Source organism: Centroberyx affinis, unplaced genomic scaffold, assembly GCF_046629955.1.
Source record: "Centroberyx affinis isolate AG114_WGS23_722 - 3 ecotype Tasmania unplaced genomic scaffold, CSIRO-AGI_Caff_v1 ptg002853l_1, whole genome shotgun sequence".
Classification (NCBI taxonomy): Eukaryota; Metazoa; Chordata; class Actinopteri; order Beryciformes; family Berycidae; genus Centroberyx; species Centroberyx affinis.
The window spans coordinates 403474-420896 of NW_027280989.1; the positions used below are offsets into that span (position 1 = coordinate 403474).

Sequence of the window (17423 nt, forward strand, 5' to 3'; positions counted from 1 at the left end):
GGGACCCTGACCCTACGGGCTTGAAAAGGGCCAATCAGAAAGTAGAGAACTGTATCAGCAAACAGTGCGCTTTTAAATATCTTTTCATACATGATTGCTTTGTTTCCTTCTCTCAACTATCAGAGATTTTTCAGATACCTCCAAGTCAGACATTATGTGCAATGCCAAATAGCCCAATTCCCTGCAAAACCCTCTAACAAACCCATAGACATGTTCCATTCTATTAACTCTACACTGAAAGGGGGCACATCTGATTTTTATTGCCTGATTTCCAAATTAGACTGGCCATCTATGACTGCAATAAAAAAACAGCATGGGAACAGGACTGAGACCTAACTGTCTGAGACCTGGGCCGAAATCCTCAGGCAGACACACACTTGGTCTGTGTGTGCCCGCCATGCACTCATGTAGTTAAAAGTGTCGTATCCATATACCCAAAACCAAACAAGTTAAGGTTTACCCTGAGGTGGACGCTGCTTCTGATGAGTACAAGTGCGCCTCACTCTCTTGCATGTACTGGTTTTGCCCCAGTTTAGCCAAGTTTTGGGCCTCTGTCTTTAGAACTTTATCAGAAATTCTCAGCTGCCTTATTGAGCTCAATCCTCTATGCCGTCTTTGGCCCGGCCCCAGATGAACTACATCTGCCCAAAGCAAAATAAGATGCCCTTGTCTGTGCTTCTCTATTAGCTCGCCGAGTTATCTTATTCAAATGGGAGGACACAAGCCTCACCTTCCCATTGGATTACAAACATTATGTCCACCATGAAAATTCGTTATACACTGTTCAAGGGTCTGAAAACAAATTTGACAAAAGATGGAGCAAGTTTTTAATATTCTTTGAAAAACCTTCTGTTGAGGTTTCTGCATAGTGTCTGCTACCCTTTTTGCCCCTCCTTTCTTCCCCTTCATTTACATGTGTAGTTTATTTTATATTTATATTCTGTATGCCATTTGTACAATGTATACCTTGCAGTCAGCTGGATGGGTGGGTATGTCTTGGGGCTGTGTATTTTTTTGTTTTTTTGTGCATGTGTATGTACACTGTAATTAGTCATGGGTTGTGAATAGGGTAGAAAGAAAAAAACAGCGTTGTAAATGTCTATTTTGTTTATTGTGCACATTGAATAAAAAGGCATTTGAAAGAAAAAGCACAGTATGCTTAATTAAAACAATAATACCAATAGCTGAGAACAGTGTCTGACTCCCCACTTCTCCTACCACAGCTATCTCCTCCAATGGAATAACTCCTGTATTAGTTATGGGACAGATTTCCATGCTCTGGACCCCGGCTAGTGGCCTTTCTTTTCAGTTAGGGGAACTGGCCGCTCTTATCGGCTGCTTCAGAAGCTGCCATTGTGGCCCGCTGTAATCCCTGACCATGGATCCCCAACTCCCTGAGTAAAGTAGTAGTGGATGTGGCAACAAATCCACAGCATCAAACTTCAGCATTGCGTATCCTAGTTTTCCAGCGTGGCTGCTCAAGCTCGGCTGCTAGCTCGGTGCATCTGAGCTTCTTCTATGCCTCATCTGCTGTGTCTTCTCATGGCAGTCAGTTCTGTAAAGTAAACAGTTCACAGAGTATTGGACCACAATACTAGGTCAGATCCTAGGCTGGTGCTGACCATGGCTAGGGCTGTTAGTTTAGTTGGTAGCTTATGTCTGGTTACATTTCCCAATCCCCAGCTTTCCTTAAACGCCCTAATACTCAGTAGTGACTCTTGCCTGACTTGTTCGCCTTCACATACAAAGCCGATCTGATGCATAGAGCTTTCTCTTCTGACAGTTAAAGAATTAATTTCTGTTCATTTACTCTCAATTGCTGCTGGCAGGGACTGCAACACCCGCCGCCAAGCGTTGAAATCCCTTTGCACCCTGACAGGTTAGTTGTGTTGGAAATTAGATTCTTTTTCAGAGTGTAGATGTTTTATGGTCCATGTGGGAGATCAGGTATGAAGTCTGGTCTGATTATGTTCAGATGACCACAACCCACATACTCACATGCTTTTTGTCCATGGGCTAGAGATTGGACAGGACCAGGTTTCCTCTTTGTCAGTCCTTGTTTAAGATGAGAAAGAAATGCTTTTGAGAGAAAGATGCCTTTGGTAAAGCAGGCACAGCTCAGTGGTTGCTGTCAGCTGACACATCACTCACACAACACATCATAGTGTGATTTAACCCAACATCTGAAACCATTCATTTTTATTTCTGAGTTTTTGCAGAGATCAAAGCCTCCCAGCATGTAATAGGATCTAACAGTAGTAAAATGTACCACAAATTAAGGGGAGGAGTATTCATAAATTTACCAAATCTTTTTTATGTTCAGATTTGAGATGCTCTGAATTACTGAAATTGATAGAGCTGCAAATTTGTTCTATGCAAAACCTGTTGCTAAGCAAGACATTGCTGGGGGAAAAAAGAAAGCATATTCATATGACTTTCCCTGGAAATCTTAAAAAAAACATGTGGTATGGTAGTTTTCTTTGGATGAGATCAGACACTGAGTCCTCAGAGTTTTTGGAGTGAAATGAATAAAATACGGCCAAGGCATGTAAAGAAAATTCCAAAGGTGGTGTGGGAGGCTGATGGTAACCTGAGAGACAAAGATAGAGATAGACTTGAACTGAAAAGTCATTAAAATAATGTCAAAGGGCAACACTGGTTTATTATAGAAAAGTCAATTATAGAGAGGAAAATGCTGGAAGATGAATTTCAGAGTAATGACACTGAGCAGAACATGGCAGCAAGGCAAAACTGGGAATAGTTGCTGGTATTGAAGATCTACCCAATAAAGTTCTGAGATCTTTTGTACAATAAGAAACCAGTCACATGAGAGTATAATCCCACATTTCCATGCTATTTTGATTTGTAGAAAGCTTTTGATTTCATTAATAGAGACTTGTAAGTATGTGGAGTGAGGTGTGGCGCAGAAAACGTTTGCATCATTTTGTATGCAGATGATGTTGTTCTATTGGCTGAAACAGAGAGGGAGTTATGAAAGATGCTGTCCCGTGCTAACACCTGGTGTACGAAGATGAGGCTGCTTATGAATGACGAGAACACTGAAATAATACATTTTACAAACTCATTGGAGGATTAGGACTGGAGGATTATTAGTAATTTTCTGTTCTGTTTTGGATATAAGGATTACAAATACCTTGGGTTTTATTTAGATGAAGAATCAGCCATTTGAGCTCTGGGAGGAATCCTATGGTGTCTCTTCCACATTTGACCAAGCCTGAGGTTGTTGGATTACACTGCCAGGGTCTGGGGGTGTGAAGGGATTCACAATAGGGCAATAAGATATAGTTCCCAGGAGCACACAAATTTGCATCAGCCCTAGCAAGGGGGTGGAAATTGTATCGTAAGTGAACTGGAGCAGATGTATAACTGAACTGTGGAATAGGCTGCAAATAGGAGAGCAGACTATCCAAGAGGATATTTGAGTGGCATGTAGATACAAAAGGTCCTCAGGCAAGTAATATCCATAGTTTATTTTAGAGAGTCAGATGCAAAGTATACATTCTAAAGAAGAGAATTAATATTTGTGTAATAACAGTACATTAGCTAACAATTGATTATTTTTAATCAACTGAAAAAAGGTCATCTTTGCACAACTGTGTGTATTTGCCAGTTGCGTTGGAGGAGAAGTATAAAGTAAAAATCTGTAGACTCCCGCACACTATCTTCACTTCACAAGAAGTTTATTTCAAGATTTCAAGAACATTTTGGTCAAGTGGCCTTTGTTAGGTATCAACTGAAAGCTAACTGGGCTACAAAGATGTGGAGCAAACCCCAAAGCTATGTGATTAAAATGAATTTTGTACAGAAAACTATAATTTGCCCATGGAGAAAGGATCGCTGCCCAAATCACATCGGGAACATTACCCCTCCGTGTTGAAACTGGATGCTGTGTTGGTACAGCTAACGACAGACTGAAAAAACGAATATGAAATTCATTATATTTTATATTTGCCTACTTATTATATTCAGAGAAAAGCTTTGTTTCATAAGATTAATGATGAAATTGACTTTCTGTCTATGGAGAGCTCTGGAAAGCTGAGGTGGGTGTTTGAGAATGAAACATTTACACTTGGAGATTATTTAAAGAAGGCATGGAAAATGAAAAGAGAAGACACGGGAAATGAGAAAATGTGTGCTATAGAGGAAATCAGTGTATGGTATAATTTGTATAATGGTGACTAACATTATTTGTCTTTACTTTTCCTTAATGGAATATCATGGAGGTGCCTCATGTAGCTCTTGGGTCATTCCTCTCTTGCCACACCTTCATTTGTCTTTTTTATGTTGTATGAAGTGTCATGTCATTTTATGTGGGATGACACATAAATAAAATAAAAAATCACTAATTCATGTATACATTCATTCACAATCATTAATTCATGGTTACATACATCCATTCAAATAATAACTAAGTAAGGCACGGCAATAATGACTTGTTAATAAAATGTTTCCTGGCTGGTGAAGGTTTCCTACAACAAGACCTGCAGCTTGCCAGCGGGTCAAATGAAAAATCAAGTCTACACAGTAAAGGAAAAGGCCTGTATGATCCCCTGGTGGTTCTGTAGGCATTTCAACAGTATTGCGCTGCAGTTTGATGGATAACTGTTTGTTTTCACATGTTAGCCTGGGACAAGGCCTGGGATTTGAAACTCACAGCCAGTAATCTTCTTTTTAACCAAGCCACAGCTGCCATCTAGTAGAGTTATAATAGTTTTGCTATTTGCATTAGTTTATATTTTGACCATACTTTCAGATTGGAGTTCAATTATAGTTTAGTTTCATTTTATTTTATTTAGTTTCAGTTTTAGTTTGATAAAGATAGAGAGAATGTGTCCTGAGTTGCTAATTATGTGTCCAGTGTTAAAAAAGAAAGACACAAGTACACATAGTTGGAGAATTACCTTACAGGAGTTTCATATGTATCGATGCAATGTCAGTAGATGTGGCTGTTTCTCATTTCTAGATAGTTTCCTTCTATAGTGGCACTCTTAATATGAAAGTAATATTTTAATATATATATTTTTTGCTTTGTAAGCAGCCATTACACTCCAGTTATTTTTTAGCCGTCATAATGAAGCACTTTGGACAAAAAAGACACCTATGTTAGGATGCTGTTCATTGATTTCAGTTCAGCATTCAACACAGTCATTCCACAGAAGCTGATAGGGAAGCTATCCTGGCTGGGCCTCAACACCCCACTGTGCAACTTGATTCTGGACTTTCTGGCTGGAAGACCACAGGCAGTCAGAGTTGGCAAACACATCTCCAGCACCATCAAACTGAGCACTGCCGCCCCCCAGGTGCTGTGTGCTCAGTCCATTGCTGTTTACACCACTGACATATGACTGTATGGACAGATCCAGTTCAAATCACATCATGAAGTTTGCTGTCGACGCCATCGTAGTGGGCCTCATCAGTGGTGATGATGAAACAGCACACAGAGTAGAGGTGGAACAGCTAGTGGACTGGTGCACGCAAGACAACTTGTCTCTTAACGTGAGCAAAACGAAAGAGATGGTCATGGACTTCATCGTGGAAAGAGTCAGGACCGCTAAGTTTCTTGGGGTGCATCTCACAGACGACCCTTACCTGGACCCATAATTCCACCTCCCTAGTAAAGAAAGCTCAGCAGCGTGTCCTCCCACCCCCCATCCTGACTACATTCTACAGGGGCACCATTGAGAGTGTACTGACTCACTGCATCACTGTGTGGTACGGGACCTGTAACAAATCTAGACTGTAACACCCTGCAGCGAATCGTGAGGACAGCAGAAAAAAATCATCTGAACCACTTTCCCCTCGATTCAGGACATTTTCCATAAAAGCTTCCAGTATTGCCTCCAGTATTGTCAAGACAATTGTCAACAACTTCCCATCCTTCCCACAGCCTCTTTGTCCTGCTGCCTTCGGGACGGCGGTTCTGCAGCCTCCAAGCCAGAATAGTCAGGTTGAGCAAGAGCTTCTTCCCCCAGGCTGCCAGGCTCCTAAACTCTCTGGGTCCCCCAAAAACACATGCCCACCTTGAATAAAGAACCCTGCCCACAAACCCTTCTCCATCCCCACTCCCCACCACCTGCCTACATTAGGAGTGAGGCCCTATACACTGTAAAGGACTGTAATGTCTGTAGAGGACTGTAGAGGACTGTAGAGTGCTGCTATCATGTTGCCATTGGAGTTTTTTATTACTGTTTATTACTATTTTGCACTATATGTATGTATTATGCTCTATCTGAGTCTGAACATTACATTGTCTGTGCAATATTGTTTTATTCTTTTTGTTATTATTTATTATTTGTTTGTTCTTTTCATCATCATCATTACTATTACTATTAATATTTTAAAATACGAATTGTTGATTTGCACTACATCTCTGTTGCACCTTGAGAAACAATATTTTGTGTCACTGTGTACAGTGTCTGTTCTCTGTTACTTGAAGGAAAATAAAAACATATTGATAAAAAAAAAAGAAAAAAGAAGTGACTTGCCTGACTAGTCGGTTCCTCTCATGTTGCTGATAGCGGCTGTTGCTGTTGCTGTATGTTGCTGTTAATCGCCAGGTGAGGGCGCGCTGTCCCAAGCACAGCCATGCTGTCCGGAAGACGAATGTAAATATTTTTGTGACGTACCATCCCCGGATCATTCACATCCACCCATTAAGAAGAATATCTGTGCTGTCTGTCAGCAGCAGCTCTTCCAGCTCATGACAACATTGCTCATTTTTTTGTAGTTATTTTCGAGTAAATATATTGATCTTATCTGATATCAGACCTCTTTTGTCACGTTTATATCCAGATTGCTCGCGCCTGTGCGTTTTTACAGCAGTTTCTTCTGTTCAACATGCAAAAGAGAAGGAAGCCCGAGCCGATCCAACTCAACCCGATTCCCGATGGAAACACCATCAACGGCACCGGTGCCACAGAGTGAGTGGGAATATTCATCTACCCATGCTATATATATTAATGTATAAATAATAATGTTATAACCTTTCAGGTTTATCATTCATTGAAGGCTAATATTCGCTATGACATCAGATATTTCTTGAATAGTATCATTATTGTGTATATGAACTTCTCTCTTAGTCTCTAATCTGAGACTATTTTCCTACATTATGTATGTATGTGTGTGTGTGTTTGTGTGTGTGTGTGTGTGTGTGTGAGAGAGAGAGAGAGAGAGGGAGAGAGAGAGGGAGGGAGAGAGAGAGGGAGTGTGCGCGTGCGCGCGTGCGCGCGTGCGTGCGTCTGTGTGTGTGTGTGTCCGGGAGTTATGGGGCAACTGCACTTAGTGTGTGAGCGGCTGACCTGCATGTAGGTGGTTTATATTTGGGATGCTCCAAACCTCAAAATTCAAATTTGGCAACCTAATGTAAGAATACCATTGGTGTATGTAATCATTTTCACAGTTAAATTCTGTTACAATGCTTCCCAACAGAGATGATCTAACCACAATAAATCTACTCCTCAAACTCTAAATCATCTTTGTGGTGTCACTGATGACCAGTCGTTGCCTCACTGTGTGATTAGTCAGAGGTCGACCTTTGCAGGGAGAAAGCATTTAGAATAATATTTTGGTGTGTTGAGGGTGTTTTGTGAAGGCCGGGTCCAACCAAACACAATAATGGAGATATTAAATTGTTGTGACACCATGCTCTAGTTCTCAGGTCAAAGAGAGTGGCAGCCAACCCTGCAACATCAATCTCTCCTGCTGGATCAGTTGAGATAAGAATTACATAACATGCCATCTAGTGTAATGTTGAGAGATGGTTGGTTTGCTAATGTGTTGTAGAAGTGAGATGTTTTGTCTTTTATTTTATTTTTCACTGGGTCATCCCCTGCACATCTGAAGGCAAAGCACTTTCCCAGTCTTTTGCAATGAATGACTTCTTTAAAAACAAATTAACTAAATTCAAATCCTTACAGAATTCTGCATTAAACTTTTATAAGGCGTCACTCTCCACAGCTTAACATTTTAGTTCAAATTCAAGGACAGTTACTAGTTGATATCAGTTGATATTAAGTAAAAACATCTTAATTGATTTTGACATAATTTTTTAACATTTAATTTGATTTCATTTGGTTTTGCTTTGGCAAAACTTTTAACACTTGATTGAAGAAAGGTTTGCCATTAGGATGAGTATACTTGGTGCCAGTTGGTGGGTTGTTTCCCCAGAACATTTGATATACAAACAGTATATTAAAACCACTTTCCTACTTAATAACAATAAAAATAATCAGCTTATAATAACCCACATTCTGCTTTTTTGTTTGGAGGCAGCATGGTAATAATTGTTAGATATGTGTGGGAGATGAGTTGGGCTTTGGTTTTGCTCAGTAGTAGTTGCTGTACATGACATAATGTTTGGCTTGCTTGGCGTGCATTCCTGTTGCTGCTGGGCAGGCTGTGGCGGGCCGAGCAGCAGCGTGTTAGAGTGAAGCAAACACCAGGAACTCTGATTCAGGACTTTGGAAGTCTCTGGAATCTCTCTTCCCAGCACGGCTACAATGGGAAGTCACAAATTGTGTGTGTGTATGTGTGTGTATGTGTGTGTGTGTAAGAGAGGGCTTAGTCTAATTCCTCTCTCTGGCTCAGTGATACTGCTATACTGTGGCAGCCAGCCGGACAGAGCCAGACTGATATATTGCTGACAAAATACCCATGGACCCTGGTGTTAGCTAGCCCTCTTTTCCATAAAAAGACAGTTTTATCTGGGTCCTTAGTTTCAACTCTCGGAGGCTCTAAGAAGGAAAAAAAAATCCTGTTACAGTCCAGTGACGGTACATAATGGGGCAGACCCTACTGTGGGCTCACCAGTACCTTTTGTAAAGATGTGCGCTTTTAGCTGTCTTATGATTAGTAGTTTGTATTGTTTTTAACAAAAATAATAAGTACATAGTAAACAAAATAGCTCAGATAGTAAAGAGTAAAGAAGAGGCTGGCTGGACACAAAAATGAAACCATACACTTGCGCACCTGCCAAAAAATGAGAGGGGGGGTAAGATTTTGAATAGTTACACAGTTACAGCATTACAAGTATTACATAGTAATGCAAAGCACTCAACAGTATGATATGCAGAGGTAATGACAGTTTCCTGTATTTTTAGGAGCTGGAAACACTATTACATGCCTATGACATAAGTATGGTATCTATTCTACTTCAAGTGATATTCCTCCACCCTGCTAAGCAGCCTGTATGATAGATGTTCTAGGGCAGCTGGATGACTGAGAGCAATGTGCCACAAACAATACTAAGGGTGCTGAAGAGGCTTTCCAGTCTCCAGTAAGGAGTTTCCACCCCAGCAGGGTTGCAGTCTGAATCCACTCTGCAAGTGATGGAGCCAAATCCATCAAAACTGGATTAAACGGTCACCCAAAATACACAATGTAGGGGAGAAGTAAATGTCTCGACCAATAAGACTTTGCAACATTGCCATTGATAGCCCACTAAAAATACCCAAGTTTTCAAGCAACTCCAGATTATATGTACTAAAGTGCCTTCTTCATCATGGCATCTCAAGTATCTAGAGTTCTCACCCAACCCAAATTTATACAGCTCGGATGCATCAATAAATAAACAATGCATTGTTTTAGATTGGATTAGTCTTGCTCGTAATTCTCTTGACATCTTTTTCCCATTCCTAAAACGTCTACCCTATTCGACCTCTGTAAGTAATACATTCAGGTCTGTTTCCCATGTTGACTTAAGAGCTGACCTACTGGCATCTGAACCTGCAAGTATCATGGAGCAGTAGACACATGCTTCATGGCCGATCCCAAAAATGCTCAGTACGTGCTGAAGAGTGTCAGTGTCAGGCGGGCCAAATGTCTGAACCAGCAGCAGTTGGAAATATTTCCAAAATTGATTGTATGGTAGGTCAAACTGTTGTTTAAGCATCCTGAAAGATTTCAATATTTCCACATTATATAGTTCTCCTATAATTGTGATGCCCTTAAGGAACTGAAAGTTGGAATAGTGATTTGTTTATAGAGCTTGGGATTTAGCCGAATCCCTGCAGACCGATGAAGGTAGGGATTGAATTTAAAGATCTGAGGTACTTTGCTCCACGTGTGATATAATAGGATGGATGTGGATATCTGGGGCTAACCTAGCTGTGATGTAGCAGATAGGAGGAAGGGGCTGTATTGGGTGCTTTCAAGGTCAAACCAGGGGGGCATTTATAATGCTAACGATAACAATAAATTAGGCATCCCATGGCCGCTGCTGTCCACTGGCCTTTGCTGTTTATGAAGATTCAGTCTAGGGCTGAATCTTTCAGTATTGCTAAAGATACGCAAGTGGAATTTTAACTAGGAGAGCGTGCAGCAAATAATTAAAATTGGGAGAACTGTTTATTTTGATTATGTTGACCTTTCCTGTTGACCAGAAAGACATACAGAGAACATCGTTCTATATCAGGTTGGAATTTGTTCAGCAGAGGGTCAAAATTTGATGTAATCAAGTGAACCAGAAGAGGGGAGAATCCAGGTTATACCATGTGTGGGCCAGGTAGAGCTGCCTGACTGAAAGAGAGATTTTGAGCAGCAGGACGTCACAGGAGGGGCTTCATGTTTCATCCAATTTGCTTCATGAACTGAAATTGAAGAGAACATATCAGTTGTTTTGAATAGAGAGGGGAGCAAATGCTCAGGTTCCAAAACAAACACAAGTGTGTTGTCAGCATACAGCATTATTTTGTGGTATTTGTCACCAGTCTGGATGGCAGGGGCCCTGCATATAGCCACAGCTAGTGGATCAAGGGCGACTGCAAAGAGGAAGGGGGAGGGGCCCCCTGCTGAGGGCCGCTAACCAGCTCAGAGGAGGATGATGCCACTGGTAAGCATGGAAGCTGTAGGTTGGATGTAGATGGGCTTAATCCAATCAATGAACTTCTTACTAAAACCAAAACATTCCACAGCGGTGAAAAGGGAGGCTATTGCCATTCCACCCTGTCAAATACTTTCTCAGCATGATATGGTGTTCATGGGAAACCTGCTCTGATTGGCCAACATAATGCCAACCAATCTTGTAATGTTATCAGAGGAGGTGTGAGAACAAATACAACCGCCCTGGACTGGATGGATCAGAGAGGTTATAACTTTGTCCAAAATCTTACATAAGATCATACTATCACAGAAGGTCAGACGTGGTCAGAAGTATTTTTATTGTTTACAGTCTAAGGTGTCCTTTCCAGGGCCGCACATAGTGAAAGAAGGTAGTCTAACATTCTGTAGAGCTTCATTATATCGAAAAGTGTTGGTGCTAATTCCTCTTTGTGGTCTTTTATGTTTTATGTTTAATGATGATTCTTCACTTAGAGAAACATGCAATAATTTTTTTCTTTGCATATTGACACACGTGACGTGCATTCACACAGACAAACACAGGGCCACGGATAAAGTGGGAGGTTTAGCTTTTACTTAATCTGCATGATGTGGTTGATGATTATATTTGTAATCAAAATCATGAGTACTGGGAATGCAGAGGGTAATGTTTCTCTGTGACTGTCATCAGTCTCGACTGTACAAGCTGGACCACACACAGACACTCTAGGGAATGGCGAGGAAATCACATTAATGATTAACCGCTACAGCAACCACAGTCTCTGGAGCTGACTGCTCAATGGTTACGTTCCTATTACTATATCCTATCTTACTACAATGGAATGTGCACTTGTTTGCTATACACTGAGGTATGTATACTACTAGCCAAAGCCCAGTAGAGCTTTTAAGTCAGATATGTGGGTGGCTCGCAACAACAAATTTATTTATGATTACAGTGATGCCGTCGTCTTCAGGATCTTTAACGCCAGGCTGTAGAAACTGAGTCTCTGGTCTACTGGATGTCCTTGGACATTGTGGATGCAACACAAAAGGCCAGAATCGTGCTCACTTCCTCATGCACTTAGAAGGGGGCTGTGGTGTGCAGCTATTGTAATCCCTCCCACACGTTGTGCAGAGTGTGTGCCAGGCTGCTCCTCTCCTCAGTATCTCCTGCCTCCTCCACCTCCAGCTCTTGTCGACAAAACGCCCACACCACCCACAGCCCCCTCAAACTCAGCACCTCGTCTCCATGGATATTCAGGCCTGCTGTCAAAAATAACACCACTTAACCCTCTCTTTGCCGCGTGTGGTTGAGCCATGGAGAGAACAGCATCCTGCCCTGCTGTACTGCTCTCCATTGAGTCGTGATTAAGTACAAAGAGAGACAAAAGCATAATTACCACTGTGCTTGAAGAAAATAATACTTTCATCACCAAATGAGCATATTATGATGCAAGTATAAAGGACCAGCACTTCAACTGATGGAAATCAGATTTTGCTTCCCAGTAGCTAAATAGGTAAAACTTTACAGTAGCCAGTAGTTCTTTCAGAACAAATACACATGCAGGCAAATGTCCTGACCATTAATCAAATCATGGATGCTTTTGTTTGGTTCATTTGCAGCATAAAGCATTGCGCTTTGCATCAGCAAACATTTACTCAGAAATTTGATGCCCATTTTTGCATTATTTATGTTCCATTAGTCTTTATTTTCCACCATTCTAAATGAACAAACATCTATTGTATCATCTTTGGGGTGTTTGAAACACATGAGATCAGTTCACTGACTATTTAACTGTTTGACCGTGTAATCATTTGCTTGTGAAATGACATAACAATTTATTGATCTTTAGATAAACAGTCCTGGTTAAAAGCTTAGATTGGTATTGTGTTAATATGCTTTGGGAGAGTGGAGGAGGACTGTAGGAGGAGAAGGAAAGGTTGAAGAGCAGCAGGTCAGATGAGTTCATGCCACAAATTACTTATAAAGGAAATGCATCGCCATGACAACAGTGCCAGGGGAGAGGCATCGCCGCTCAGAGGAACTCCCAGCTTCCTCATATTGGGATCTGGGAAGGAACAGAGAGGCACACACCCCTACGGCCCTTACTGTCTTCTGCCTGCTCTTTGGTTGGTGCAGATATTTCTAAGGGATTATGCAGTATTAGCTATCACACACCAAGTTGTGTGTTTGCTATGAGTTTTTAATGATATAATGAATAGATCCTGACTCACCTTGGTTTCCCTCATGTCTCCAGAAGGGACAGCCAGTACAGTGGTGCGAGATCAATGAGAAACAACATCTGTAAAATCTCGGTCTGAATCGATACTTGCAGTCTCACCTAAGTCCAAGATATACACCTTACATTTAACCAATGCCATATTAATAATATACAGATTTTTTTTTATGTATTTTATATTTATTTTACTTTCCCCTAGCTGTTGTAAAGTGTCTTTGAGTACTATATAAAGCGCTTACAAATAAAATGTATTATTATTATTACTCACCTCTCTCTCTCTCTCTTCCTCTGTGTAAGAACAAACTTGGAGGCCTTGCAGAAGAAACTGGAGGAGCTGGAATTGGATGAGCAGCAGCGGAAACGCCTGGAGGCCTTCCTGACACAGAAGCAGAAGGTGGGGGAGCTGAAGGACGATGACTTTGAGAAGATCTGTGAGCTGGGCGCAGGCAACGGAGGGGTGGTGTTCAAGGTGTCCCACCGCCCCTCTGGTCTCATCATGGCTAGGAAGGTAAGCTGTTTAAAAACCTAATTTCACTCCTTTTTACTCCCTGGGTTCCTGAGCTGCAAGGCAGAGAGCGACTCAGCCTGAACTGTGTCTGGTAGAGATGTGTATATTGTAATGACATAACTATTTGCAGTTATTTTCCTTCAGTCAGCCTCACTTAGACCAGGCTGCCCTGAGCTCTCTTCTCCAATATCTCAGACAGGCATTGATTTTTACAGGCATCATCACTGTTTTTAGAGACTGTGGTCAGAAATGTATCTCTCTTGTTTTCCTCTCGAGTATATTGTGCACACAGTGAGAAGTGGGTTGGTGGGAGTACAGTCTATCCAGTGATACAAAAACCCAAGAGCTGTGGTATAAAAGTGGTTATCAATGCATATTAAAATGTCAATATTTGTCTTCCCACGCTTGGCTGACAAGATTCAAATACTTAACATGCATAAAAAAAAAATCAGAAACATCTTTTCCATATGATCATTATATAGTATTGCAGTTATGTATGCTTTATTTTCTTCGCCTTATGCATGTAACCTTGAGCATGGTTGAATGCATATGTCACGACAACTCATGAATTCACTGAAGCTCTGCTTCAGTGAATGCATCTATGTCCCTGTGTGTGTGTGTGTGTGTGTGTGTGTGTGTACACGCACATGTGAGTCTGTGTACGCCAAAGGGGCATGACGTCATGTTTCGTCTATTCTAGCTGATCCACCTGGAGATCAAACCAGCCATCAGGAACCAGATCATTAGAGAACTGCAGGTGCTACACGAGTGTAACTCCCCCTACATTGTGGGCTTCTATGGGGCCTTCTACAGTGACGGAGAAATCAGTATCTGCATGGAGCATATGGTACGGCTCTTCAAACATGTCACGGTTGTCAGTGTTTTTACTCTACATTCACTCTGCTTTACAGATTGTTCTGTAGTTAGTTGGCAAATGTATTTTCCATGGACACACTCACTGGCACGGAACCAAACTTAGTTCAAGTCAAATTTAGAAACTGAAAGAGCCATACAGTCATTCAGTACACGCTCTCCTTCTGTTCCTTCCCTGGTGGCTGTAGGACGGCGGCTCCCTCGACCAATCACTGAAGAAAGCAGGCAAGATCCCAGAGCAGATCCTTGGCAAAGTCAGCATTGCTGTGGGTAGCTCAAACACCTCTCCCACCAGATACACGCTCTGCCCATGACACTACAGCTATATTTATGCAGCTTTTTTGGCTACGAAACTAGGCCTCTAATGGCTGCATATGCACTGTATTATTTCTGCTGGAGTTCAGAGTAATCTGTGTGCATACTATGCTGATACATAATATTTATCTTTCCAGGTCATTAAAGGGCTCTCCTACCTGAGAGAGAAACACAAGATCATGCACAGAGGTTAATCGCTATTTTATTCACTGAAAGATGTCACAGAAAACATAATGAACTCGTTACAAGCCCTTTATATAACTGAGTACCTGCCTTTAGGTATGCTATTCTTAAAATTAGTGTTTACTCTAAATAACTTGTGAGACATATTTTTTTTACTTGCACTGCAGTTGAGGCACAATTTGTAACAAGCTAAGTTACAATGAACATAGAATGCAAAGTTGATATGCATACTTCACGCATGTGGTATTATTCAGTTCACACACCTTTTTAGAGAGATCTTGACTGAACTTCATTTTACAGTAATTTCCCACTTCAGATGCATACACTATATTTGAAATAGACATTTACTGCACTCAAAGATGAATGATGTGAAGAAATCTGACGACTTTGTAGCAAAAGCTTGTTTCTATGGTGACAACTGTTTCTTCTTGAACTGCCCAGCGTGTTCTCCTAAATGCTGCATATCCTTCTTTCAGATGTCAAGCCCTCTAACATCCTAGTGAATTCCCGCGGTGAGATCAAGCTGTGTGACTTTGGCGTGAGCGGACAGCTCATAGACTCCATGGCCAACTCTTTTGTGGGCACTCGCTCCTACATGTCTGTGAGTTCACAGCCCTTTCCCCTGCTGCTCTCACTCACACAGTGACTGTTAGCCTTTCTGCTACAATGGCCACATGTCTAGACCTCATACCTGTGAGGAAATAGAAGACAGCACCCAAAACAGTCATTGATCATAACTTTCCAGGATGCAGATGTTGCAGGACCATTTTTTATCATGTCTGCATCTCAGTGCATGTAATGAATTCCATGTTTGCACTTACCTTTATGAGATTTTAATTGTATTTTTGGTTATATACATTGCTGTATATTGTTCGTCTACAACGTTCTACTGTAAACAATAGTATTGGTAGTAGTAATAATATAATTGCATGTGTTGTGCAGCCGGAGCGTTTACAGGGTACCCATTACTCTGTTCAGTCGGACATCTGGAGTATGGGTCTGTCCCTGGTGGAAATGGCCATTGGACGCTTCCCCATCCCACCGCCTGATGCTAAGGAACTGGAACAGATCTTTGGCTTCCCAGTGGAGGGGGAAGCAGCCTCCAGTGAATCCTCTCCAAAGCCGCGGCCCCCTGGGCGACCAGGCAGCTGTAAGTCTGAGAGGACAATGGTTCATCTCCTGTTTTTGCAGATGATCTCTGTAAATTACAGCAGCTTTACTACTTACTAAAGTCATTTCAAAAGGATTTAAAGTCTTTGCTGGATTAACTCCACGAAACAAACACGACTTTGATTCATCACCTTGAGTGATGCTTTGTTTTTGAGGCACAGACAGTAAAATATGACAGAACCAAGAGGCTGACGTCCACATGCTGTTGTGACAAGTAGTTTTTTCTCCTCTAGCGTACGGACCGGACAGCAGACCTCCGATGGCTATATTTGAGCTGCTTGACTACATTGTCAATGAGGTGTGTGGATATCCCTGCTACATTTCCATGTATTGATTTGAGATTGTGAGCCTCTAAATGCATTTTGCTAATGTCTTACCATAATATTTGACCATTCATTGTTGATTGGACCATATTATTTTCAGCCCCCGCCTAAGCTGCCTGGGATATTTGGCCCAGAATTCCAAGACTTTGTGAATAAATGGTATGTAATCAATGTTGAAAATATTTACAGTACCATGTGACAACACTCATTAAATTGAGTAAAAATGAGCAAGGCTCTGTAATTGGAAATGTAAATCTGCTCATTAGAAGTCACAATGCCATCTAGTGGTATCAATAAAATCTGCACATTGTCATTCTAAGATGTTCAATGTCTCCTTTGCAGTTTGATAAAGAATCCAGCAGAGAGAGCAGACTTGAAACAGCTGATGGTGGGTGCGCTCATATAACAGTTTCTCAGTTCCTAGTGATACCATGTTTGTGTCCAAGATGGCTCACCTTCTTACCTTGTCTCAATGTCTTTAGGTCCATTCTTTCATCAAGCAGTCTGAGGCAGAGGAGGTCGACTTTGCTGGCTGGCTGTGTAGCACGATTGGACTGAATCAGCCTGTGACCCCCACCCACGGCTCCGGCATGTGAGACCTGCCATTCTGTCTACAAGCTACATACAACCTGACCATTCAGCCGCTCTGCCACAACCAACTCCCAATCTCAAGGTCCTCCTACGGACTGGATTTGTATTATGGGAGAAATGTATCAGTTTATACGATTTTCAGCGCTCATTGGATCAGAAGTTGTGCAATCACTAGTTGTATATTTAGTATACAAACCTACATGCCAAGTGAAATTAACTTTATGTATTGAACAATTCTCTGGGCTACATTGCAGGCCTGCCTGAAAAGCCATTTTTTCTAATGATCAAATCATTTAATTATCTGACAAATGCTGCTCAACCTATTTGCTTGGTATTCCTCATTACCTATGTGCTTACTGCCCCTCGAGATTAGTTCTTTGCTAG

General features: G+C 41.4%; 1 protein-coding gene across 1 annotated transcript; it reads left to right on the forward strand.

Moving 5' to 3' along the window:
- Nucleotides 1-6684: 6684 nt before the first annotated feature.
- map2k1 (mitogen-activated protein kinase kinase 1) lies at nucleotides 6685-17418 on the forward strand. Its single transcript, XM_071536284.1, has 11 exons — nucleotides 6685-6941; nucleotides 13374-13584; nucleotides 14285-14431; nucleotides 14646-14723; nucleotides 14910-14961; nucleotides 15432-15556; nucleotides 15898-16105; nucleotides 16359-16423; nucleotides 16549-16607; nucleotides 16791-16836; nucleotides 16931-17418. The coding sequence occupies exons 1-11, from the start codon at nucleotides 6859-6861 to the stop codon at nucleotides 17042-17044; spliced, it is 1188 nt and encodes a 395-aa protein (XP_071392385.1). The 5' UTR covers nucleotides 6685-6858; the 3' UTR covers nucleotides 17045-17418.
- Nucleotides 17419-17423: the final 5 nt, after the last annotated feature.

Coding starts and splice junctions, on each gene's coding strand:
- map2k1 (XM_071536284.1), top strand. CDS start 6,859: ATGCAAAAGAGAAGGAAGCCCGAGCCGATCCAACTCAACCCGATTCCC. Junction 14,962..15,431: donor ACACAAGATCATGCACAGAG/GTTAATCGCTAT, acceptor TCCTTCTTTCAG/ATGTCAAGCCCTCTAACATC. Junction 16,837..16,930: donor CAGACTTGAAACAGCTGATG/GTGGGTGCGCTC, acceptor CAATGTCTTTAG/GTCCATTCTTTCATCAAGCA.